This window comes from Phocoena phocoena, chromosome 20, assembly GCF_963924675.1.
Source record: "Phocoena phocoena chromosome 20, mPhoPho1.1, whole genome shotgun sequence".
NCBI classification, from domain to species: Eukaryota; Metazoa; Chordata; class Mammalia; order Artiodactyla; family Phocoenidae; genus Phocoena; species Phocoena phocoena.
The window spans coordinates 55,244,937-55,272,076 of NC_089238.1; the positions used below are offsets into that span (position 1 = coordinate 55,244,937).

Sequence of the window (27,140 nt, forward strand, 5' to 3'; positions counted from 1 at the left end):
GGCCATTCTTCGTGCTGAGTAGCATCCTGGCCTTCACTCACACACACACACACACACACACACACACACACACACACACACACACACACACCGCCCTGCCAACTAGGACCATCAACAACGCCTCCAGCCATTGCCCAATGTCCCCAGGGGCGCAGAACCGCCCGCAGGTAAGAACAAATTCTAGACATACTTTGTGTCCCCATTTAATCAGGACCCCTTTGTGTTTTCCACCAAAATCCTGCACGTTTTGTTGAGGGCATCACATATCCTTACTCAGATTAATGCCTAAATAGTTCACATGTCAATTAAAGTTATCGGTGAAATCTCATTCCACCCTCCCCCCCCCGCCCCCTCCCCCAACCCCCCCCCCCCCGCCCCCGTGATGGCTGGTACGCGGGATGCTGCCCATTTGGGGTCATGCATCTTGTACCTGCCGCTTCGTTCAGCTCATATTCTCAAATGGCTTTTCGTCGCTGGCTTTAGGATTTCTCAGCAACCCAATGACCCTTCGAGCTGTGTTTCCCAAGCATTGTCTGAATCACCTGGGATCTCGCTACAATGCAGGTTCTGACTCGGCAGGTTTGGAATAGGGCCCCAGGGTCTGCATTCCTAACTAGCCCCCAGGTGTTACTGATGCTGCTGGTCAAATGTTCACACTTTGAGGTTTTATGGCTTTTTCTTCTTTAAATCAAGGAGTCTTTCTTCCTAGAATCATTCCCGGTGTCCCCGTGCCGAATCCCACACAAAGTAAAGGTTCTCACCGAGATCCAAGGCCACCAGCCCTCTCAGTGTAATTGAGACACAGTCTACACTGGTTGCTTAGTACCTCAAAGCATGAGCTCATCCTGACGACAAGCTACGCTGTCTAAGGGGGAACCATCTGACCAGGGGAGCTGAGACACAGCCCTGGCAGGCCATGGACTCCTGATCAAATGCCACATGTGGGCATTTCTTAAAGGAAACAGATCATAATCGCCATTCAGGCTGGCACAGCACCTTTCGGTTTACGGGTCAGCATTCATTGGGTCTTTATAAGGATTCTGGGAGGTGGGCCGCGGGGTCGGGGGGCATCGTTGTCACCCTCATCAACATCCAAACAACCGTTTGGTAGATGAGGCTGGGAGGTTGTGTGATGTGCCCAAGGTAACATGCCAAGGACAGAGCCAGCCTGAAGCCAAGGGCTAGGACATCCCGGGTGTGTCTGCCCAGCCTCCCTGCTTTAGGGGACCACCCCACCCAGCCATGGGAGCCTGGTGGGTGCCCATCCTGGGACCTGACCACGGGGGTCAGGCAGTGAGGACAGACCGGTGTAAGGGACACTTCACAGGCCAAACTGACATGGCTTAGTGACCAACTGGCCGTGGGAAATGAGGAAAGGAAAGTCCAAGGGCAGGAGGCCATGTGAGCTCTGTCTCTTAGTCCCGGAGGAATCTGACTTAATCCCCAAACATCGGAGCCTCGCTGCCTCACCTGTAAAATGGGGTGATTGTTTTGGTCCTCCCCATTTTTTTTCTTTATTGAGGTAAAAATCACACCACAAAAGTCACCATTTTGGGCTTCCCTGGTGGCGCAGTGGTTGAGAGTCCGCCTGCCGATGCAGGGGACACGGGTTCGTGCCCCGGTCCGGGAAGATCCCACATGCCGCGGAGCGGCTGGGCCCATGAGCCATGGCCGCTGAGCCTGCGCGTCCGGAGGCTGTGCTCCGCAACGGGAGAGGCCACAGCAGTGAGAGGCCCGCGTACCGCCAAAAAAATTCACCATTTTAACTATTTTAAAGCAGAGAAGTCAGCGGCATTTAGTACATGAAAACTGCTGTGCAATCATGACCACTACCTTATTCCAGAACATCTGCGTCATCCCCAGAAGAACCCCCTGCCCACCAGCCATCAGTCCTCACCCCCCTTCCCCCAGCCCTAAGCAACCACTAATCTGTCTTCTGTCTCTGGATTTGCCCGTTCTGGACATTTCTCACAGATGAAACCTACACTATGTGGTCCTTTGTGTCTGGCTTCTCTCACTCAGCATGTTGGCCAGATTCATCCGCGTGGTAGCACGATCTTCACTCCTTTTATGGCTGAATAATATTCCATTGTACGGATGGACCGCATTGTGTTCCGTTCATCCATGCATGCACTGATGGACGCTCGGGATGTTTCCAGATCGGGGTAATTTTATACCTCCCTCCTTCCTTGGCCATGAGGATTAAATAGGATGCTGGCCCGACATGGTAGAACCTTCTCCCCGGAGCCTGAGCTACCAGGCAGAGCTGCGCGTGGAGAGTGAGAACAGGAAATGAGGCTGTCCGGGTTGAGGAACTGAAATTCACGCAGCCACGCACGGCTGGTGCAGGACTTTCGTTCCCGAGCATTTCCGAGCATCGAGGCCGCTTTTGGGAAGCCAGCACACTATTCCTAGTGTTGTTGGAGGAACAGGAGAACCAGCTCCAAAGTGTTTAATTAAATTGCAGTCTTGACTTGAGGGGGAGGCGGGCCACACCTCAGATGCCTCGCGCCTTGTTAAGGCTAAGACAACACCAGCCAAAAGAACTCGCAGTCTGTTTCCATGGCAACCACTCTATTTCCCTTTTCCTCATTGGTCAGCCTGGACGTTTGGGATCCCATGACCACACTTGGATCCCAACAGCCCCATCACTGGCCAAACTCAGTGGGAAAGTTACAAACCATGTGCCCAAGTACCAGCCCAGGACCTGGCACAAGACAGATATCCGATAAGTCAGTCTCACGCCCACCTCCAAAGACACAGGGAACCTGGCTTTTAAGCCCTTCCAGAACTGCAGGCCAATGTCATTTAAATTATCAAGGCCGGAGAGACTGCTTTCCTGGGTGCCTGTTTGGTGCTTATCTGACAATGCTCTGGCCAAGAAGATTGCTGACGTTTCTGAAAATCCGAGAGTCACGTTTTGCTTACAAATGTCTGCCACTCGGGATTTGGCATGACACTGCAAAGTCAGCTGAAAGTCTGAGATGAAAAACCTGTTGGTCTGAGTGACATTTTCACAGCTGCCCACACAGACCTCTGTCCCCCACGCATCCTGAAGGAGGTCCTAAGCCCATTTGACCTCCAACTAGTCAATGCAGGAGGAAGTTCTCATTTAGTCGCTAACTTCTTCCTCTGAACAAACAGGGCAGACCAAACACGGATGTGCACACGGGCGCATCACCTGGAAGGCAGAGCTTGACCCCATCACATATGCATATATGAGTGCGTGTGTGTGTGTGCCTGTGTGTGCATGTTCGTGTGTGTGTGAATGCATGTGTGGGCACATACACACTAGGATGGCAAAATTGGCCAGAAGAAGTTTGGTACTTGGGGTCACTGTCACCCCTGGGGTGGCACTTGGTCCCCAATGGGCCAATGGCACATCTTTCCAGTCTGAGGTTGAAAAGTTGAGGTGCAGCCCTGGACAACCTTGGTGGGGGGCACCTGGGCCCAGGACTCATACCAGGGGACACACACTCTGAGCACCCTCTGTGAGAGGTCCCAGCACAGCCGTCTACACCTGCTGCTCCCTTGACCATTCAGCCTCAACATTCTGGTCTACAGCATCCAGGTTGGGTCCAAGTTCTGGAATCCATTAGAAACTCATCCCCTCTTCATACCAGCTCTGTGATGAGACCAGATTCCTGAATGCCTCTAAGCCTCAGTTTCCTCATCTGCAAAACGGGTCAAATACCTACCTCACAAGTTGGTTGTGAGGATTCAATGAAAAAGAAAAAGATGTGAAAGGCTTGCCTGATGGGGATGGTGACTATTTTTCTATCCCTATCTGTCTGGTGAAAATGCCCTCCGAGGTCCACAGTGGCTTCCTAACTGCCAAACCCAACAGGACAGCCTCGAGGACTTCCGTGGCGTTCCAGTGGTTAAGACTCCATGCTCCAAATGCAGGGGGCCCAGATTCGATCCCTGGTCAGGGAACTAAGATCCCGCAAGCTGCAGGTGCGGTCAAAAAAATAAAAGTCCCTCCAACAGGACAGGCTCCTTGCCTTCCAGCCTCTCTGCTGGCTTTCTGTATCTGCCAAACTCACACACACTCTGCTCAGTTTCAAAGTAGGGCCCTCCTAGGCACACACAGTCATGTGGTCACTCGTCCCATGAGTGTTTCTTGAGGACCTACTGTGTGTCAAGCACTAGGGGGCACAGATAAGACCAATAAGGGTCCTGAAGATGACAGGCTGTTTACTAAGCACTTACTACGTGCTAGGCGCCGTCCTAAGCACTTACACGTAGCTGCACGTTTTTCTATCCCAACCTCTCTGTCCGGTCAGCACTGCTTCCGATCCCATTTCACAGATGGAGAAATTAAGGCTCAGAGAGGTGAAGTGATAAGAAGCCAGACATTCCTTTTCCCTGCTTACATCTAGAGCAGCAGTTCTCAAAGTGTGGTGCTCAGACCAGCGGCAACAGCATCGCCCAGGTACGCATTAGACTGAATTCAGAAACTCCGGGAATAGGGTTTGGAAAGTGAGTTTGAACGAGCCCCTGGGGGATTCTGGTGCCTCCAAAGCCTGAGAACCACTGACCTAGAGGAAGAGGTGAGAAGAGAAGATGGGGTTTTCAGCTCGGAGGACCCACTATCCCGTGGCCAGGAAAGGGAGTGAGAAAAAACGTCTCATGGGCAGAAAAGTTGAAGTGCCCAGAGTTCAGCCTCACCCACTTCCTCCCCACCAGCACCTTTTATTTTAAGGAATTGATCGTGTAAAGGAGCTTCCCGTAAGGTGTGTCTTCTCAACACTAGAATTTACAGAATTTGAGGCATCTAGGCGTGGTTCCCTGAGCATCTCCCCATCAAAGACCAGTGGGACTGTCCCCGCAGAGTCTCCCCCTTCCCCCGAATCCCACAGCCCAAGACAGAAGAGCAGTATTTAGACGAAGAGCTGCTGAGCTACGGTACCGGTAATAGGGAGTTTTTCTGTGACCTCTATATGTCTGCTGACATAAGCCATCATTAACAACGATTTCCAAATGCATCACAAAACCACAGATGAGAGCCCCATCTCAGGGGAGCCATCGACCGATGACAAAGCAAGGTTGGGAGCCCTGACCCCAAGGACCATCGACACCACCGCACGCTGCCTTCTGACCTTCGCTGAGGTGGCCCCAATTCGGGACTGTGGCCACCCTCCCCTCCCTCGCTCAGTGAGAGTCTTGTTCTTGAAGAGATGGTCCTCAGAGGGCGTTCATAAAACTCCACTCTCATAGAACCTGACCCTTTGGTTGGTCTGTGAAGCCTCATCACGGGCCAAGGATGGGTTATCAGTGTGAAACAGCTCCTGAACCAGTCAGTCCCACAGCCCTAAGGACCCCTCAGGACCTAGAGACCCCAGGCAGGGCCCACTTGGTTCAAAGTCCTGCTCCTCTTTTCAAGGCTCCTTGCCTTCACTGACTACGTGTAAGTTAATTTGCAGCATAAAGTCATTGTCTGAAAAGTTCTTGGGATATTGCCTGGCAGAACTCTGCTCAGAAACACCGGCAGGGGGCTTCCCTGGTGACGCAGTGGTTAAGAATCCACCTGCCAATTCAGGAGACACGGGTTCGAGCCCTGGTCTGGGAAGATCCCACATGCCGCTGAGCAACTAAGCCCGTGCGTCACAACTACTGAGCCCGCGAGCCACAACTACTGGGTCTGAGGTCTGGAGCCCATGAGCCACAACTACTGAGCCCACGTGCCTAGAGCCTGTGTTCCACAACAAGAGAAGCCACCGCAATGAGAAGCCCACACACCACAACGAAGAGTAGCCCCCGCTCACCACAACTAGAGAAAGCCCACGTGCAGCAATGAAGACCCAACGCAGCCAAAAAGAAACGCCGGCGGTGGTCGCTAGGCATTCTCTCCTTTGTAGCCCCTTCCTCCCCCAGCCCTCCTGTATACTCCTCTCCACCCTGCATTTCCCTCTCTCTCTCCTATCAACTGCCTTTACCACCCCCTCCCCTTCTCCCATCTCTTCCCTCCTCCAGCTCCAGTCTAGGGCTAGAAAGGAGGGAGGGACTTAGGAAAAGAGAGTAGAGGTAAGGCAGGAGGCGGAGGAATATGAAGGAAATAGGATGACGCAAACAGGGAGAGATTACCACAGAGGGCATGGGAAGAGGGGTGAAGAAAAGAGGGGGGTCAGATTTATCTGGAATCACCAAGGCCACCAGGATGAGCTGCTCTAATAAATTTCCCAAAAACTATAAACGGCACATAATCCCCACCAAGCTCTTAATGACTCCCTGCCCTCTCCCACCCCTCCCACCCACACTTGAAATCTCCTGAGGCTCAGAATCACTGAGGGACAGATTCTGACTGGTCACACCCAGTATGCTCACCACGGTGACCCTGACACAGATCCACATTGATCCAGGGGCCCTGCCTTCTCCCAAAAAAGACCCTTGTCTTCCCCTCTGCCTTTTCCCAAAGCTGGCACTGGCTGGAGGACGAAACCCAGAGGAGACAGAGGATCTGCCACGAGTCAAGCAGTGTGATGTTTCCTCACACTTTTGCAAATGCTCTGAACAATTTTTTTCATTACACACAAAAACACATACTAGGTGTAGAATAATTAGGAGCACAAACAAGCGAGAAAAAAAAAAAAAAGCCTCACCACCTAAATAACCCTAGAAAACTCCCTAAGCGGCACCTAAGTAAACCTTTGGGTGCATGTCCTTTGATCTCTTTAGCTGCTTTCACATCTGTCCAATTCCTGTCATATCCCCAGCACAAACCACAGCGCCAGCCACATAGTAGGCACTCAATAAATATCTACCGGTCAACAGAAAGAAAAAAAGAGAGAGAGAGAGAAGTAATCATTTCATAATTTCCATCCAATACCGAACTTCAGAGCAAGACAAAAGAAAGGGGGAAGGAGACAGCAGGAAATTGCCCCAGAGCTGGGCTGAAGCTGCCCTTACCTTATATAGACTCCCTAAGAAGTTATGCAAACAAGGTTCAGTAAGGGAAAAAACAACCCACACTCCAAAAAGCTGAGCTGTCAGCTTCCACCAAGCAAGCTCCCTAGAGCGGGCATGAAAGGAAACAGGAAAGAATTCAAACATCCTGCCGCCTGGGGCAGAGGGACAGCTGGCCGGTTGCCACAGCTGCATCATTTCCATCAAGTTGCTGATGTGGGAGCCCAGGCAGCGACAGACAAAGACCTGGAAGTGCTAAATGTCCTCCCTCTCTTGGACACGGAGAACAAGGGCTCCATGGATGTGTATACAGTCCTTGCATGTGAGATCACACTGTCTCTGCACATTGATTCTTTGTCCCACCCCTTCCTCAAAGCAGTAGACTTCTCAAATGATTCCTTCCTCGTTGCATTTTCGTGAAGTGAATGACCCAGCTTTCCTAGTTTGACAGAGAACACAAGAAAATGGAGTACAGAATATAGCCAGGGGAAAAGAAAGATGATGACTTTGGTAGAACCCTCAGGGAACGGGCTGATCTGGAGACCCAAATTATCAGGATAGCTAAAGGTTTTCCCTCAGTGACAGCACCGTAACTTTTTTTTTAATGACTACTTTTACTTCCTTAAATGGCAGTCAGCGTGTTACATCGGGCTTCACCTTCTGACTTAGAGAACAGTGGCTGTAACCAGTTCCTGGAGGCTCTGAGTACATAATTGCAGCGTTGACAATGAGACACTCCGAAGACACTGAAGGATTCGGTGTCTGATTGCCTGAGCACTGTGTCCCGGTGTGCACGGCTCTGCATTCTCGTATCCACTTTTTATAGTTTTGCTGTTTCTTCCACTGCTGTTAGTCATTTGACAAACACTTGTTGACAATTTTTGGTTCAAAGACTTTGCTGAATAAGACACAATATGAACCCTCAAAAAATACACAATCTAGCGGGGCAAGTAAGAAAAACTAAGTGTGTGGACACAATGAAGTTAGCACCATAGGCACGAGGCATCACAGGGCATATGGGAACATCAAAGAAAGAAAGAAATTAACTCTTCCTGTGGGGTGGTGATCAGGGAAGCCTTCACAGAGGAGGTGATGTTTGAACTGGGTCTTGAAGGATGACCTAGAGTTCACCCAGCTGATGAGGGTAATGAGGAAGAAGGGGGCCCATGTTAACAACTTGAGGGATAGATTCTGACAGAACTCCACAGACAAAAACACCAGCTTCTGCGGGTAAGTTCAGAATGCCTTCCTCTACCAGTCCCTCTCTCTATCTCTGACTTGCCACAGGCTAGAGGGGCATATAATTAGCTTATTATTACTGTGTGTAAAACAAGAGCTTAAAGGCTCAGAGTGACATCCCTGAGGGCTCCTGCAGTCTGCTCATCCCTGCACCAGGAGGCCAGGAATCCTGTTCCCTGTGACATCTCCAGTGCCCACAACGGTGCCTGACACACCGTCCATGCTCAGTAAACATTTCTCGAGTAAATGAGGAGCCTCTGCCCATCTTCTTTAGCAGCTCAGAAGCACGTTGGTCCCCAATCCTCAGCTGCGTCACTTCACTGAGAGATGCTATCTTATAAGAATAAAGCCAATCCCCTCCCTGGATTTTAAAGGTGTAGATTCTAATGAAGAGACCAGCAGAAATGATCAGATGTGGACAGACAGGTAGCAATTACCTGGTCTGGACAAATGTGCCTTGTAAATAAAAGCACGTGGGAAGGGCAGCCCAAGAACACGGTGATGGTAGGATTAGCAACGCCTGCATAACGTGGGGGTTCTTCTCTCCCTTCCCTGCTCATCACCAAGCACGGGGCCCCAGAGGTGCAAAGCAAACGCCAACCCTCAGCAGCTCAGAGATCCAGGAAACCCAGGTTCAAGTCCCCACTCTGCCTCTCTCTGCTGTGTGACCAGGGCTCACTGGCATCCCCTCTCTGATCCCCAATGTTCTGAGCTAGGTGTGTGGGGGGGTTTCTCTGTCCCTGCCTCAGAGCCCCCGAGTGGTGGGGACAGACACACAAGTGGTTTTCATCCCCGTAGCTGTTGGCACTCGCAGCCCTGGAGTCTGCTCACACATTTACAGCTGCGTCAACTCACTCTTTTATTGATTGTCTTAGCTACTAACGCACATGAACATCCAAGACAGACCTTCCGCTTTCCCTTAAGTACCCATGTCCGATGCAACAGTTGCAGGCAACGAAACAACTTCTGGGCACCAGCTTGGTGCCAGGCGCTGAACTGGAAGATGAAAACCCAGCCGTGGGTCCGGTGCTGTGTCTGTCTGTCAATCCTCATCAGAATTGTGGAAGGGCTCAGAACTGAACCTGGCACAGAGGCAGCGCCACTAAAAACGCCAGACAGTGGTGATGACAAGGACGTGGCTGGCTATTTCAGGGCACACGGAGGCAGCGGGAAATGAGAGCCGGGAGACGATCAAGTTCAGTGAGCACGAGGGGCGGGGCTGAGCGTGTCCTGGGCGTGGGGGTTTGGAAAGGGGCCGTGGGGGAAAGCAGGTCTGACACGGAGGGAAAAGCGGCAGGCAGAACCACAAATGTGGACGTGGGAAGGAACGACAGGAAGACCCAAGGCGAAATTCTGCAAGGTCGTAGGACAAAAGACATGGGAATAAAATGCATGCTGTTCAGGCAAAATCAGTCCTCTGACCCCACCTCCCTGCACACGCAAGGCCACCACCCTGCTGGATTTCTGTCAACACCCTCACCCTGTTTCTTTTCTTTTTTCCAAAAAAAAACTATTTATTTATTTATTCTGCGCCGGGTCTTAGTTGTGGCACGTGGGATCTTTCATTGCGGCATGCATGCGGGTTCTAGTTCCCCGATCGGGGATGGAACACGGGCCCCCTGCACTGGGAGTGCAGAGTCTTACCCACTGGACCACCAGGGAAGTCCCACCCCCTTTCTTCTCCACGTTTTAAAAACTAAGATAGTAAAAAAAATAAATAAATAAAAACTAAGATAGTTACATACCATAAAATTCACCCCTTTCAAACGTACAATTCGTTGGTTTTCGGTACATCCACAAGGTTGTGCAACCATCACCATTGTCTATTTTCGAACATTTTCATCACCTCAAAAGGCGACCCCATGCCCATGAATAGTCACTCCTCGTCCCCCGTCGCCACTCCTGGCAACCAATAATCTGCTTTCTATCTCCGTGGATTTGCTTCTTCTGGAAACTTGAAATAAATGGAATCACAACACGTGGCCTTTCAAGTCTGACTTCTCAGCAATAATGTGTCACTCAGCGTCATGTTTTCAAGGTTCACCCATGTGATAGCATGAATTAGCACTTCATTTGTTTTTATGACTGAGTAATATTCCATTGATGGATGGACCACATTTTGTCTATCCGTGCATCAGCTGATGGACATTTGGGTGGTTTCCACTTTGGGGACTGTGAATAATCCTGCTGTGAACATTCATGGTACAAATTTTTGTGTGTTTTCATCTCTCTCGGGTAGATACTAAGGCATGAAATAGCCAGGCTTAACCTTTCAGGAACTGCTAAACTGTTTCCCATGGGGGCTGCACCAGTTTCCCTTCCCACCAGCAGTGCATGAGGGTTCTGAATCGCAATATCCTCTCAACACCTTTTATTATAGTCTCCTTGTGATGCCTCACTGTGGGTTGATTTGCGTTTCCCTAATGACAATGATGCTGAGCATCTTTTCATGTATTTACTGGCCATGTGTATGTCTCCTTTGGAGAAATGTCGATTCAAATCCCTTGCCTAGGGCTTCCCTGGTGGCAGAGTGGTTAAGAATCCACCTGCCAATGCAGGGGACACGGGTTCAAGCCCTGGTCCGGAAAGATCCCACATGCCGTGGAGCAACTAAGCCCGTGCGCCACAACTACTGGGACTGCGCTGTAGAGCCCGCAAGCCACAACTACTGAAGCCCACACATCTATAGCTGGTGCTCTGCAACAAGAGAAGCCACCGCAATGAGAAGCTCGCGCACCACAATGAAGAGCAGCCCCAGCTCGCCACAACTAGAGAAAGCCCGCACGCAGCAACAAAGACCCAACACAGCCAAAAATAAATAAATTTAAAAAAAATTGTTTTAATCCCTTGCCCATTTTTTACTTGGGTTATTGGTCTTGGTATTGTTGAGTTGTAGGAGTTCTTTATATATTCTGGAAGCTAGACCATTGTTGGACGTTTGGTTTGAGGGCCTCCCCTTTTGCTGGGCTCATTCCTCACCCAGATACCCGCATGCCCGGCTCCTTTTCATTCAGGTCTTGCCTTAGCGTCACCTCCTCTTTAGGCCTCCCCTGACCACCCTGGCTAACAGTGGCCTCCCCACAATCCATCTCTGGCCCATTGCTTCGTTTCATTTCCTTAGCACTCATCTCATTCTGAAAAGATCAGATTTGCTAGCTTATCTATTAGCTACCCCTGCATTCCCATGGAATGTAAGCTCTGTGATCTGGATCCCCCAACTTCCCCAGTACCAAGAGTGCCTGGCACAAAGTAGGTCCGCAGTGTACGTTTGTTGGATAATGAGTAGTTACAAAGCGCCAAAGAAGAGAGTAAGTTACTTTCCCCAAATCGAACACACGGCAGTAGGTTTTGGCAAATCAAGAACAGAGCAAGTGGGACTTCCCTGGTGGTGCAGTGGTTAAGAATCTGCCTGCCAATGCACGGGACGCGGGTTCGAGCCCCGGTCCGGGAAGATCCCACATGCCGCAGAGCCCGTGCGCCACAGCTACTAAGCCTGCGCTCTAGAGCCCGCAAGCCACAACTACTGAAGCCTGCGCGCCTAGAGCCCGTGCTCCGCAACAAGGGGAACTGCTGCAATAAGTCCGCGCACCGCAACAAAGAGTAGCCCCCGCTCGCTTCAACTAGAGAAAGCCCGCGCACAGCAAGGAAGACCCAACGCAGCCAAAAAAAAAAAAAAGAACAGAGCAAGTCACATAAATCAACTATACTTCAATAAAATTAAAAACAAAACAAAACAAACACAAAAAAACAGAGCAAACGGTATCCCAGCTCAGGGCTGCAAGAGCTCGCCGGAGTGAACACAGGCTCCCTCCTTGGTTGGGCAGGGAGCTCACAAAGGGGCTGCACAGAGCCTGGCTCTTCTCACTCCTCCTCAGGAGCCCCAGCGTGTGGCCCAGAGGGGCCTGCGGCCTGCCCAAGGCAGCAGCTTCCTTTATCTGCAAAGCATGAACAGTGTATCCTCCATTCTAGAGCCAGGGTAGAATCATAGCCAAAAAAGAGGAAGAACACCACTTCCGGGTCACATCAGATGACCTCCAAGGGCCATCCCTTCGGCCAAAAGTAGCAGAGGGCTTCCCTGGTGGCGCAGTGGTTGAGAGTCTGCCTGCCGATGCAGGGGACGCGGGTTCGTGCCCCGGTCCGGGAAGATCCCACATGCCGCGGAGCGGCTGGGCCCGTGAGCCATGGCCGCTGGGCCTGCGCGTCCGGAGCCTGTGCTCCGCAACGGGAGAAGCCGCAATGGTGAGAGGCCCGCGTACTGGAAAAACAAAAAAAAAACGTAGCAGAGTGACAATTCTTCCCTGGGAAGAATGGAGGCGTTTGAATTACGAAGTGTTGCTCCCCAGAGACCATCACAGGCTCTTCACTTGAATAAAGGCAGAAAAAGTACCTCTGAGCTGCATATTCTTAGAAATGTACCACCAGCCAGAGACACAGGCCTTGGGTCTGCCCCTTGGCATTCAAGAAAAAAGCGTGTGGAAAATTGTTAAGAGGATAGCTCCTAAGAGTTCCTATTCCAGGAGAAAAACATTTTTTTTTTCTTTTCTTTTTATTGTATCTATATCAGACGGTGGATGTTAACTCAACCTATTACGGTCATCATTTCGTGATATATGTAAAGCAAACCATCATGCTGTACCCCTTAAGCTTATACAGTGGTGCATGCCAATTATTTCTCAATAAAACTGGGGGAGGGGAAGAGGAAAAGAAAGAAAAGAGCTCGCCCTTGGTCTTCCCTCCTTGTTTCAAAAGAATTTCAGCTGCAAGCGCTGCAGGGGGTCAGGAATGGTGGCCAGGAGCACAGGCACTGGGTGAGGAGCACAGCTCCGCCTCTGTGCAACCCCGGGCCAGTGACTTTATGGCTCTGAGCCTCAGTTTTCCTGTCTATGAAATGGGAATGACAACAGGGCCTACAACATGGGGTCACGGTATCGATGAAATGAAATCACGATTACGTAACTCTGGCTGGCAAAACAATGGCCCCTAAAGATGTCCACAGCCTAATCTCCAGAACCTGTGACTCTGTGACTTGACACGGCAAAGGGGACTCGGTGGGTGTGATTAAATTAAGGATCTCGGCATGGGGAGATTATCCCGGATGATCCGAGTGGGCCCAAAGTCATCACTCAAATAGGGAAGAGAGGGAGGCAGAAGAATCAGAGAAGTGGCATCGCGAGAAGGACTCAACCAGCCATCGCCGGCCTTGAAGGTGGAAAAAGGGGCCACAAGCCAAGGGATGCAGGCGTCTCTAGAAGCTGGAAGAGGCCAGGAAATCAGTTCTCCTTTCAAGCCTCCAGAAGGTACACAGCCGGCCCACACCTTGATGTTAGCCCAGTGAGGTTGATTTTGGATTTCTGCCCTCCAGAACTCTAAGATGAGAAAAGTACATTGTTTTAAACCACTAAGTTTGTGGTCATCTGTTACAGCAGCCACAGGAAACTCATACAATGACCTCAGCACAATTCCTGGCACAATAAAAGCCCAGCGTTCACCATTATTTTTGAAGTATTACTATTACTTATTATTGGCAAGGAAGCTTACACAAATACACGGATGATAAAAAAAGATTAAGTACGTGAGGAAAAATGAGACAGATGACCAGAAACTAAGTCCAGAATTAAACAGGATGTCAGGCAGGTTAATTTCAAATACACTGATGAAATAAAACACAAAATGACCCCATGAGAGGCCCATGTACAGGAAAAAAAAAAAAAAAAACATGAAATGCTGAGGTTAACAGCCCTGCCTTCACATACGGGCCTCTGGGGACCTGCCCCTGCAGAGGCCACTGAGTGGAATCTGAAAAGCCGAAAGCATCAAATTAAGTCGGTGAGGAATGCAGCCACGCACGGGCTCCGGGGCAGGGAGCTGGGCCAGAGGCCAGTGCGGGTGAGGGTTTCAGAGCCTCGGCACCTGCTGGCACTCCATACAGGCCACTGGGCTGTTGTTATATTGGCAGAGGGAACAGCGGGCCGTCCAGGGCTGAGCTCAGCTCTCAAACATCTCAGGGGACTGTGTTCATTCATCTATTCAACACCCACCTGGAGAGAATGCCAGGTGCTGATGATACAGCAGAGAACCAAGCAGAGCAGGCTTCTGCCCCCCAGGAGCTCAGATTCTAGCAGGAGAGTCAGACACCAAACAGATACATGAACAGTCATGTGGATATAGCCTGGGGAGTTAGGAAGTGCTATAGCCCGCGACTTTGGTCCACACAAGGGAGTGACACACCCACTGGTGAAAAAGAGATTGGGATATCATCTCACACCAGTCAGAATGGCCATCATCAAAAAATCTACAAACAATAAATGCTGGAGAGGGTGTGGAGAAAAGGGAACCCTCTTGCACTGTTGGTGGGAATGTAAACTGATACAGCCACTATGGAGAACAGAATGGAGGTTCCTTAAAAAACTAAAAATAGAACTACCATATGACCCAGCAATCCCACTACTGGCCATATAACCTAAGAAAACCGTAATTCAAAAAGAGTCATGGGCCACAATGTTCATTGCAGCTCTATTTGTAATAGTCAGGACACGGAAGCAACCTAAGTGTCCATCGACAGATGAATGGATTAAGAAGATGTGGCACATATATACAATGGAATATTATTCAGCCATAAAAAGAAACGAAATTGAGTTATTTGTAGTGAGGTGGATGGACCTAGAGTCTGTCATACAGAGTGAAGTAAGTCAGAAAAAGAAAAACAAGTACCATATGCTAACACATATATATGAAATCTAAAAAAAAAAAAAGAAAAAAAATGGTCATGAAGAACCTAGGGTCAAGACTGGAATAAAGACACAGACCTACTAGAGAATGCATTTGAGGACACGGGGAAGGGGAAGGGGAAGCTGGGACAAAGTGAAAGAGTGGTATGGACATATATACACTACCAAATGTAAAACACAGAGCTAGTGGGAAGAAGCCGCATAGCACAGGGAGATCAGCTCAGTGCTTTGTGACCACCTAGAGGGGTGGGATAGGGAGCGTGGGAGGGAGGGAGACGCAAGAGGGAAGAGACATGGGGATATATGTATATGTATAACTGATTCACTTTGTTATAAAGCAGAAACTAACACATCCTTGTAAAGCAATTATACTCCAATAAAGATGTTAAAAAAATAATAATAAATAAATAAATAAAAAGAGAGATTGGAACCAGGTAACCATGAGGGGTGGAGATGCTCCACTGAGGATACCACCGCCACAGAGACAAAGTCTCCCTTTCCAGGATCTCGCCATGGAATTGAAGAAACAGACGCACGTGTAACCACCGCAGAATATGATGAGCATCACAAAGGCAATGAGGGCATCTGAGTGGAGGGGATATTTCCACTGGGCCTTGACGGATGTATAGAAGTCCTCCAGGAAAGCAAAACGGACGAGGACAGGGTCGGAAGAGGGAAGACTGCGCACAAGTCCCAAGGAAAGGGGAGGCAGGGCAGCACAGTGCAGGGGAAAGGCTGGGAGCCTCGGACACAGATCTGGATTTAAAGTCCAAGTTTTCTACCTACTGTGCCATCTCAAGCAAGTGACTTTTTAAAAAAAATTTTGTTTATGGGATGAAACATTCTTTAAGTTCCATAGTGCTTTACAATTTTCAAAAGTGTCGCACACATGATTTCCTATAATCCCATAATAACCCTTTTTTCCCCGCTACCCCTAACTTGCCCCTCCCCCCCTCCCCTCTCCCCACTGGTAACCACTAGTTTGTTCTCTATATCTGTGAGTCTACCAAGCAAGTGACTTTTGACTCTCCAAGGAAACCATCAGATTCCTTATCAGTAAAATGGGGCTGACTCCTACTCTGGTCCGTTGTACATATTACATACACACCCCTCATGGATAAGAAAAATTATAATAGATGAGCCAATACATGCAAAGCGCCACACACTGCGGGGCATTTGGCCTCCATGGGGTCAGAATCATGTGTTGGGAGTGTGCATGCGTGGGGTGAGCTGGCGAGCATCCCATCCTAAAGGACATTCCATGTCATCTCTAAGCATTTGGACCTTACGGGCAAAAACTACAAAAGGTTGTTAAAGGGAGAGAGAAGTCTCCCCACCCCCGCCTGGACTGCAAACTCGCCAGGGTCAGGAAAGGGTCAACTCAGCACTCAGCAAAGGGATTCCCTAGAGCTGGCACTCAATAAATATCCCAGAGAAGGAAAAGCCAGCGCCAAGGGTGGACCCCAGGAAACACCCACACTTATGGGGCACGAAAGGGAAGGAGAACCAGCAGAAGGAAGCGAGAGCAAGAGATGAGAAACAGAAAAGGAGAACTAGGCAAGCTTTGCAGTGCAGAAGCAGAAGGATGGGAAAATTATCTTTTCAGTGAGTAGTGGTCGCTGACGAAGGCTGGAAGGAGGGAAAGTGGAATAAAGACAAAGAAACGGGGCTTCCCTGGTGGTGGTGCAGTGGTTAAGAATCCGCCTGACAACGCAGGGCACACGGGTTCGAGCCCTGGTCCATGAAGACCCCACATGCCGCGGAGCAACTATGCCCGTGCGCCACAGCTACTGAGCCCACGTGCCACAACTACTGAAGCCCGCACACCTAGAGCCCGTGCTCTGCAACAAGAGAAGCCACTGCAATGAGAAGCCCGTGCACCGCAACGAAGAGCAGCCCCCTCTCACCACAACTAGAGAAAGCCCACGTGCAGCAACGAAGACCCAACACAGCCAAAAATAAATAAATAAAATAAATAAATTTATTTTTAAAAAGACAAAGAAACGGCCACTAAATTTGCCACCAGAAGGTGACAGAGGACCTGTGCACAGGGTGCCAAGCTCTGGTTATGGGGGGGACGCCAGGATGTAACGAGGTGAAAAAACGATGGGAGATGAGGACGTAGATATAACATCTATATGATCCACAAGCAATACTTTCAAAAAGTTTGCATTAACGTCTAAAGATTTTCAAGGAGCAGAAACTCAATTCATTTCAACTAATTGAACACTTTTGCTGAACCACAGACACCCTACTTACCAGGAAAAGGGACATCTAGCAAACTTCTCCATGGGAGATGGGCCCACAAACTCCAAAGGAAGCACAAATATCACCCAGAAGAGCTGTCACAAAGCCCACGCATCTCATGACACAAAGAAGCGACACAATGCAGCTCAGGACCTCCCAGCAACGGATGTGTGGGCCAAGAAGGCAGTGGGAGAGTGAATTTTGCAGAAAACTGTGAGGTAATGTCTCAGTAGCCCTTCAGGTGCCACTTAAGACTCAGCACCCAACATTGTTTCTGGAGCAACAGAAGCGATGTTTCAATCAATGTTTGTTGAATACTGAGGAACAGACTACATAGCACTTTACAATGTCCAAAGCACTGTCACAGATTTACAGCTTCCTTTTGACCTCATATTGCCTTAGACTCACTAGACAATTTCTCTTCATCCCTTCTCACACCAATTTCTAAATTTGAGCGAAGCTAGGGGGAAAAGATCCACATGTAGAAGAGCAAAATACATAGACCGTCACTTGTACGTGTGTTGTACAGCTGCACAGGCAGAGGCCATGGACAGCAAGTGTATTTGTCTCTTTCCCGTTCCATCCCTCTTGCAGTAACAGCAAAGATTCTCTCCTTGACTAAACTGTAACCAGGCTCTTCTGAGCTCTTTTTCAACTAGGTCTCAACTTCTGGACTTCTGTGTTCATCCCTGCCTTATCCGACTTTAGCAAGGATCCTGCCAAGTCAGTTGAGCCAGAATCCCCCATCCTCCATATCCGATCACCCTCGATATCTAAATTGGGTTCCTCATCCCCACCCTCCCCCGGTGATGTCTGATCACTGGCCTGCCTTCAGCAAGTATCCCGTTAAGTCAGTTCAGCAAGAATCCCCCGTCACCCCTGACCCTTCCTCTTGGTAACTTACTATCCACGGATCCCCACCTTGCTCCTTCACTATAAATTCCCACTTTTCCTTGTTGTATTCAGAGTTGGACCTGATCTCTCTCCCCTGTAGTGGTCCCTACACCTACCCCAACAGTCCCCTGAACAAAGTCTGCCTTACTGCTCTTTAACAAGAGTTAGAATGAATGGTTTTTTTCTTTAACAATAAAGACACCCCCGTTTCCTTAGGAACCATCCCACTGCCACACTCAGTCCCTGGTGGGGCTGATCCCATCCCAGAGCGGCATTACCTATACCTCAGCTAATGCATTTTGCCACTCTTCTTGGGAGCAGAGCAGACTAGAGAAGGGGGCTGTGAGAGAGAAGGAGAATGCATGGTCAAGAAGGGCCTCTTTCTTAAATATCTATGCCAAGGGGTCAGGCAGCCTCTCCTAACATACCTCCCATGATGGGGGTCTTACTACCACCAGTGACAGCCCATTCTAACTTGAGGCCAGTTCTTCCTCAGGCAAACCCAAAATCTGTCCCTGAAATTTCTACTGTTTGGTGCTCTACTACATGGGGTTGGGGTGAGGGTAGGAACACTGAATAAGTCCACACCTTCCATAAGACAGCTCCCCAAACATCTGAAGACAACACTCCTGTCCCCCTGAGGTGTCTCTCCTAGTGAAATATGCCCCATTTCCTCAGTCAGTTCTCACATGAGAGGTTTTGAGTTCCTTGCCCAACCTGGATTCTCCTCTCTTAGCCTGTCCCAGCCATCTACTCTGGGTGCTATGACCAGGACTCCTTTAGAGGGAAATGAGAAAGAACCCTCTCAAGCTGCCTTAAGGAAAAAAAAAAAAAATTAATTGGCTCATGAAAGCAAACAGCCAGGAGAGAGCTTTAGGCATGGCTGGATCCAGGAGTTTAAGCCATGTCATCTGTTCTCCATCCTCCATCTTTGGCTCTATACCTGAGTTCTCAGGTTCCCTCTCCAAATGGTTGATGGGTGCTGCAAGCCCCAAGCCTTCAATGTGCTTACAGATCTTAATCCCAGAGAAAGATAAAGGGACCCAAAGTCTAAGGGATGGAGCTGATTGGTTTGACTTGAGTCACCTGGGCCCAACCCTGAACCAATCAGTTAACAGACTTGTTAACAGTTAATGGCTTAATCTGATTGGCCAGATCTGGGTCATGTGCCCTCTCAGTGGGGAGAGGCGGAGTCAACCTCACTGGAACTACATTGGCTGAGCAGGATTATTATAAAATGACAGGGAGAAGTTCCTCCAAAGGATGGCATGCTGGACAGACAAAAACATGCAACCCCACATCTCTCTGTGAGTGATGTTTGAGCTGAACACTCCAGACTCACCAGAGCATCATGGGAATATCATCTGCACCCAGACAGACCACCTTCCAAAGTGCTACATTAACAGTAACCACATTTATTGAGCAGCCACTCTAAACCAGGCATTGCCCTACAAGCTTTATGTGTATCATGTCAATTTGCCCTCACAACCCTGTACACCATGTGCAATTACTATCCCCATGTTACAGAAGAGGAAACAGAGAATCTGGGAGACTTGACCAAGGTCACACAGCGCAGCAAGGCTACAACTCAAGGCAAGACACCTTGGCTCCAACATCGATGCTCGTAACTGTAACTGATCGGCTCTAAAATCTGCACCAACAGAAAACTGGATTCATTCCCAGTCGGCTGGATTCTTTCTAAAATAGAACTGCTTGCAACAGAGTATTTTGGGGTCCATCAATAAAAGATGTATTAAACAATGCTACATTTATATGAGAACATTCTGGAGCTACTTTATAAATTTATTTATTTATTTTTGGCTGTGTTGGGTCTTTGCTGCTGTGTGCGGGCTTTCTCTAGTTGTGGCAAGCACGGACTACTCTTTCTTGCGGTGCACGGGCTTCTCATTGCGGTGGCTTCTCTTGTTGCGGAGCATGGGCTCTAGGCACACGGGCTTCGTAGTTGTGGCACGTGGGCTCAGTAGTTGTGGCTCGCGGGCTCTAGAATGCAGGCTCAGTAGTTGTGCACGGGCTTAGTTGCTCCGCGGCATGGGGGATCTTCCTGGACGAGGGCTCGAACCCGTGTCCCCTGCATTGGCAGGCGGATTCTTAACCACTGCGCCACCAGGGAAGCCCAAAACTCCATTGCTTTTTTTTTTTTTTTGCGGTATGCGGGCCTCTCACCGCTGTGGGCCCCCCCGTTGCGGAGCACGGGCTCCAGACGTGCAGGCCCAGCAGCCATGGCTCACGGGCCCAGCCGCTCCGCGGCACGTGGGATCCTCCCGGACTGGGGCACGAACCCGTGTCCCTGCATCGGCAGGCGGACTCCCAACCACTGCACCACCAGGGAAGCCCCTGGGGCTACTTTAAAGGCTGGGCGATGACAATAGAACATCAGCTCCATGAGGACAGGGGCTTTCTCTGCATCTATATTTATCCTCAGTGCCTAGAACAGTACCCTACAGAGTAGCCGCTCGTATACACTGGAGGAAGGAAAGAGGGAACGAACGAACGAATGAACAAATTTCTGAGCGTTAAACTATATCTGAACTATATCTGGTTTTTATTCTCTTCTTTCTGCTTAGTCTTGCTTTCTGAGCACCCTGCAAAGGACGTGTATTACTTGTAAGGTACAGAAACAAGACATGATTTCATAGACAACTCGAGCCATTGCCCCAACACACACACATGATCTGTAAGCCCTTATGCTGCGATCAGAGAGATCACGTGACCAGTCAATCTGCGAAACAGCTCCTTTCTCCTTTGCCAGCTGAGTCCTGGCTCCTCCCCACTGCCCGGGGCTCTGTTGGGGCAACCAAAGGCCCTCTAGCACAGCTCGGTACCCATTCCCTCCCCATCATCTCTTCCCCCTCCGATCTCTCTGGTGCTCTCAGACCACGTACGTTACTTCCACAACAGTTAAATCCACCAGTGAGGTGACAATCACAGTGATTACCATTTATGGAGCACTTACTGCATCTTTGGCACCATGGACCTGCTTCCTTAATCCTTAATCTGGCCAGCCCAGAAAGCTGGGCTGCTTTCTTAATCTTAAGAAAGAGCAGGGCTTCCCTGGTGGCGCAGTGGTTGGGAGTTCGCCTGCCGATGCAGGGGACACGGGTTCGTGCCCCGGTCCGGGAGGATCCCACATGCCGCGGAGCGGCTGGGCCCGTGAGCCATGGCCGCTGAGCCTGTGCGTCCGGAGCCTGTGCCCCGCAACAGGAGAGGCCACAACAGTGAGAGGCCCGCGTACCGCAAAGAAAGAAAAGAGAAAAAAAAAAAAAAGAAAGAGCAGATGAACTTACCTGCTCCAGGTCCCACGACTGGCAAGTATTTGAACCCAGGCCTGTTTGAAGCAGCCCAGCCCTTCAACCACTGTGCTAACCACCTGTTACCATGTACTGAGCACATACTGCATGCAAGCCCAGGCTAAAGGTCTCATGCACGCCCGCATGGGGCCTACTGCGTGCCAGCCTGGGGTTGAGCGCCTCTCATGGGCAAACCCAGAGTTGAGTGCCTACTGCGTGCTGAGCTGGGGCATGCACTGAAAGCTTCAGAGCAGAAAGCACACTGTCATCCTAAGTGCTAGGAGAATAAAAATAATACCATAAAAAGTAACAGTAACACCAGGGAGGTGCTGGGCTCTCCTTTTAGACGTACTATTTCAGTTAACCCTCTCGGTCACCGTCAGAGGCAGGCACCATCAGGACCCGCATTTTACAGAGCAGAAAACTGTGGCACAGAGAAAGGGATGTCCTTGCCCAAGGCCACACAGCAAGGGGCAGAGCTGGGATGTGAATCTAGAGCTTTTCTGATTCCCAAGCGTTCTGGCTGTTGAAATACAGAAGGGATTGCACTAGACTGGTTTGCTGGCTCAATCCCAGATGGACAGATACAGGGGAGAGGAATTCTGCCCGGAGGGAACCTCCAAAATCACTGGCCTGCAGGCTGGGAGTATTACACAGGGTCAGGCCACGGATGCACAAAGAAGGGTGTGGGGAGCTATTGGGCAGGAGAGGTGGGTGGGGACCAACGGACTGGAATGGCAAGCAGGCAGCCTGTAAATGCAATGGGCAGATGGGAGCTATAGATGGTTAATGAGCAGAGGAGAAACTTGATTAGAGCCCTGCTTTAGGAAGAGTTATTCCCAGTGGGGGGTTGGGGTGGGGTAGAATGGTTGTAGGACAAGAAAGAACAAGGGCTGAGGGACTGTTGCAGTAAGCGCGGGCCATGGACCTGTTCTGGGTTTGCCCCTCTTCTGGAAGCAATATGACCTCCCATCCACTTTTCCCTTAGGAAACCACCCTCCCCCACCCTGTCTCCTGGTTTGGGTGGGCCTGCCCCTCCCCCTCTCCAGGGGTGGGCACCGATCCAGCTCTAGCCAGCCAGAATGGCGGAGATTGGTTCACAGTGGGCACATGAACCCAGCCAGGCCAAACAGTGGCTGTCAGTCTGGAGACTTCCATTGAAATTGGTGGCAAAGAGTCTGTCTCTCCCCATCTGGATGGCTTTGCCCACAGCCCGGAAGCTGGGATGGTTAGGGGGCATCTGTTATCACCGCTCAGGGAGAACCTGCCCTCCTGCCCCCAAGAAGGGCAATAAAGGAGGAAGACAGAGCTAGCAGCAGCAGGAGGGGAGGTTGAGTTTGGGCAGCCTTACCTGCAGCTGCTACTTGGCCTGGACTTGCCAACCGTGGAAGCCACACTGATTTTTTTTTTTTTTTTTTGCTTAAGCTAACTGCACTGGGCTTCTCTCACTGCCCCTGACAGATCTCCCACCATTCCACACGGACTGAAGTTTGGGGCAAGAAGCAAGCGCAGAGGCGGTGATGGAGCGCTTAGTGCAGCAGGAAGGGGGCCAGGTGAGTCCAGCGCCAGACGAGCCAGTGTGGGGCGCGGAGGACTCCAAATCCTGCCGGCAGAAAGAAACAGGAGGACGAGGGCCCAGCGACTTTCCAGATCCATGACCTTCAGGAAGCAGCTCCTGCAGACAAGGACAGGCCAGCCTGGGGGCTGAGGAGAGGTGACAGGGAGAGGCTGCACGGGCACATTCCATTCTGGAAAACCTGGGGGAAGGACAGGAGAAGGAAGACAGTAGCCAGAGAGCACAGGAGAGGTGAAGGAGGGTGTTGCAGACAGACGATGCCCAAGGAGGGGCTCTCAGGGAGGAGAGAGAGCCCGGGGACCCTCCACCCCCTCATCCCCACAGTGCAGACGGAGGGGCGACCAGGTGCTGTTTTCAGGCTCCCAGGTCCGCTGTGACCTTGTGAGAGGTTTGGAAATAGGAAGGCTGGACCAGAGCGGGAGCCTGTCTACAGAGCACGGGAGCCTCAGGCCTGTCAGGACACCTGGCTGGGGATGAGGGCCACCAAGAAGCCTCCCTGCATCACGCGAATAGGCAAATGTGTCTTTTGTAACCTGCAAACAACCCCACAAGCCCTGACCAGAACCTGCTGTGTCACTGAAGAATCCTCATGGCTTAGTAATGAGACCCTAAACCACTTCCTCAGCAAGAAGGGGCCAAGAGCACAGATCTCAGAGCCAGCCTGTCCAGGTTCAAGTCCCAGCTCTGCCACGACCTTGCTGTGTGATCTCTGGCAAGTCACTTAACCTCTCTGGGTCTTGCTTTCCTCACCTATGGAAGTAACAGAGACAAGGCATGTCCAGCGTAGTGACTTGCATATAGAAACTTACTACTCAGCGTTCTGAATCCTTGGTCACTGGGTTATGAGGACACGGCAGTGGGATGGAACCAGCTTTTCTAACACAAAGAAGAGCAGACACGGCAACCATAACTCGCCTATACATTTGTCCAACAGATAGCTGGGGAAGGAAGGTGGACTTCCAGCCAAAGAAGACGGAGCCTTCAGATCCCACAGCCCATTCATAAGATCAACAAGCAGCAGGGAGAGCATTTTTAGTTCTCCCACCAGGCCCTCCCCACTCCCATTCCTGTCATTGGGGGAAGGGTCTGAGTAGCAAACCGCAAAGCTCCAGGGAGGGAGGAAGTGTTCTCTGACCACAGCCTCGCCCCATGGCCGGGAGCATCTGTTCGGAACCTACTCACAGGATGCCCTTTCTTCCCGGGGTCACCTTCTCCTACTCGATGGAGAGAACAATAGCTTCAGAGGCAGGGGGTGGGGGGCAGGGGAAGACCCCATTTTGATGGGGGGTGGGGTGATGGATGGCCGGCAGGAGGAAACTGCTACCTTACTGTCCAGGGAGGAAAGAAGCCGGCCTATGAGAAAGCCTCAGGGCCAGCAAGGCAAAAAATACTGCTGAAACTCCCAGTTATGTACCAGATGGGGTGAAAGCCAGGAGTCTGCACTTACTCCACTTGTAAAAGCAGTCATCGTGGCGGCGGAAGGATAGAGGTGGTTCAGAGACTGGGCTCCTCCGCCAGGATTGGAACCCAGCCCCCACTCCCACCCCGCTCTCCACAAGAGGCCCCGTGCACCTCATTAGATGTGAGTTGCGAAAGTACTTCACACATCTGATATTTTAAACAATCCTCCAAAAACAGTGAGTGAACGTCTAGAGGCAGCTCTTAGGAAGACGTTCTAGTTGAAAGAAGATTTAAAAAAAAACAAACCTCAGTACCACCCAGCCCATAGCAGACACTTTATAAACATTCTTTTAATTAGAGTAAATGCAAAATACCATTTGAATAAAGGAAAGGGGCCGTCGCATGATCCTGGGCACGATGAGTACTTTTTATTTATTTCACAAATGACCATGTCGTTTGCACAGGCACTGACTCACCAATTCTCACAACAGCCCTCTAAAATTACAGGAGAGGAAACCAAGGCCCCGAGAGGTAAAGTAACTTGCTCCAAACCACACAGCTAGAGGGTGGCCACGCGGGGATTCCAATCCACCTTGCTGACTGAATCCCCACCCTAACCTCCAGGCTGCACTGCCTGTGTCTGAATCTACCTGTTTCCAAGCTAGAGACCAGAGCCTGGAAAAGAGCCCATTCTCCAATCTCAGCTTTAAAAGGCCCTATTACCAATGATGCTGGGCCTTTTGCTTCTATGGGGTGGGGATGGGGGGTTGTGGTTCTACCTGCGTGCGTTCTTTCCTCCTAATGGTTCAACACACCGCAGGGAAGGGCAGAAAGTTTACAAACCCTAAGGATTCTGTTTGAAAGATTTCTTACATAAGTAGAAACCTGTTTAACCGCCTCACAGATCAAAATACATTTTCAACCCCACCCGACCCCACACCACCTTCCGGGTGCCCCTCCCGCCCCCCACCAGTGCCTATCTACCCACAAATATGCCCATTCTTCTGACTTTTCACACCACAGATTGGCTTTGCCTTTTCTATCATTTCATATACATGAGATCCTACGGTGGGTACACTTTCATATCTGGTTCTATAGTCTACAAATAAAAACATTTCACCAGCACACGGACAATGATTGTGGGAGAAGGGGGGTGGGTGAAGCTGACCGTTTCTAGCTCCTGCAATAAACGCTAGGATTGTTTTTATTGGGGCTCACTGACCGGTGGAAGGGGAAAGCGTGGAGGGCTGGAGCCAGGAGTTTGGAAGGGGAAAGCGTGGAGGGCTGGAGCCAGGAGTTTGGAAGGGGAAAGCGTGGAGGGCTGGAGCCAGGAGTTTGGAACAGCGGCAGCTGACGGTGGAAAACTAGCGACCCGCAGGAGGCAAAGGAGCTGCCGTGCCTGAAAAGGTTACCTTGGGAGAGAGGAAGCCAGGCGGTCGCCTCTGATCGCTCTGGATGCCCAGAGGGGAGAAGGCTTTGTGAGGCTTTAGAACGCTCAAATCTGGTTCCTACAGTGCCAGAGGCGCCCAGGGTGGCCACAGGCTCCGCCCAGTTTGGCCTCTGCCGCCCCTCCCCGGCACTGACAATATCCCAGAAGACGGGAAACTCCCCCAGATGGCGCGTCTCCCTACCTGTGCACTGTTGGATGAAGTCCTGATATTCCGCTCCCTGCTCGCCGGGGACGATGGTGGAGCCGTCATACTTAAAAGTCACCCTTTGGATTGGGAGAAGAGAAAAACACACACACACACATCAGCGTTGGTAGCTGCACAGTGCCGAGCTTCCAGCAGGACAATCTAAAAGATGCTCTGGCTAGGGAGAAGCCAGCTTTGGCTTTCCACGCCGTCCTGGGTTAAGGCTGCGGGACGACAGCACGGGATGACCCTTCATCCGTCCGGTCGGGAAGACCGCTCAGTGCACCAGGCCCCTTGCGAGCTCGGGAGTGGGGCTTGGAGAGCAAAGGAAAGTTCCTCACCAGATGACGGCCGAGCCGTCGTCGCGCACCAGGTTGTACGCCGTCCGGCAAGCCTCTTTGTCGATCTTGGTGGCCATCGCCGCGATGCCGCAACGTGGATACTGCGCTCGCAGCGACAGATAAGCGCGCTCCGAGACGGCTGCAGGGATCGGAGCAGAGCGGGGCGGGGACGCTCCAAGGGCGGGCGGGTGGGCAGCGGCGGCGACAGCGGCTAGGGGAAAGCGAGCTCTGAGCTCCGAGCGCTGCTCTGGCTCCGAGGGCGCCGTGAGCGCGCGCCAGACCTAGGCCGCGCCGCCCCGCCCCCCTCCAGCCATTGGCCTCCCAGGACGCATCCAGCCCCGCCTCCTCTCGCTATTGGTCGTAGGGCCTCGAGGGCGGGGCGTCTTTACGTGACAACGACTAATCCCAGCCCGAGTGAGTTGCGCAACTCTGCGGTGGGGGCTGGAGGAGGGGACTTCTTTCCCCCCGCCTCCTCCTTCCTCCTCCTCCTCTTCTCCCTACCCACTCTTCTTCTCTATCCCCCAGCCCTTTCCTCCTTCTCCCACTCCCCCAGCTCCTCCCCCCATTTCCTCCTCCCCAAGCCCTCTTTCTCCTTTCCCTCTCTCTTCCCTTGTCCTTCTCCGTCCTCACTCCTTGAGCCTGTCTCCTCATTTTCTCCCTCGCCTCCCCTCCTCCTCCTTGCTACTCCCATTTCCGTAACCCGCTCCCTCCTACCTATACTCACCTCCCCTCTATCTCCTCCCTCTATCCCCCTCCCCCCTTGCCCCCCCACCAGGTTGCTGGGCTCCACAGGGGACCTCCAAGTGGGTGACTTAATGCATCAAACCCAAGGAGACTGCCCCTGCCCCAGTGTATGGCTCCCCGGT

At 51.1% G+C, this 27,140-nt stretch overlaps 1 protein-coding gene across 1 annotated transcript in view; it reads right to left on the bottom strand.

Annotated features, from left to right (window-relative positions):
• COTL1 (coactosin like F-actin binding protein 1) overlaps positions 1 to 26,351 on the bottom strand; it is a 42,521-nt gene extending 16,170 nt beyond the window's left edge. Inside the window, exons 1-2 of the mRNA XM_065899485.1 lie at positions 26,275 to 26,351; positions 25,931 to 26,013 (exon numbers count right to left, since the gene is read on the bottom strand). Of these exons, the coding sequence (XP_065755557.1) occupies positions 25,931 to 26,013; positions 26,275 to 26,351 (160 nt within the window). The remainder of the gene's footprint in view (positions 1 to 25,930; positions 26,014 to 26,274) is intronic.
• Between the last annotated feature and the right edge of the window lie 789 nt (positions 26,352 to 27,140).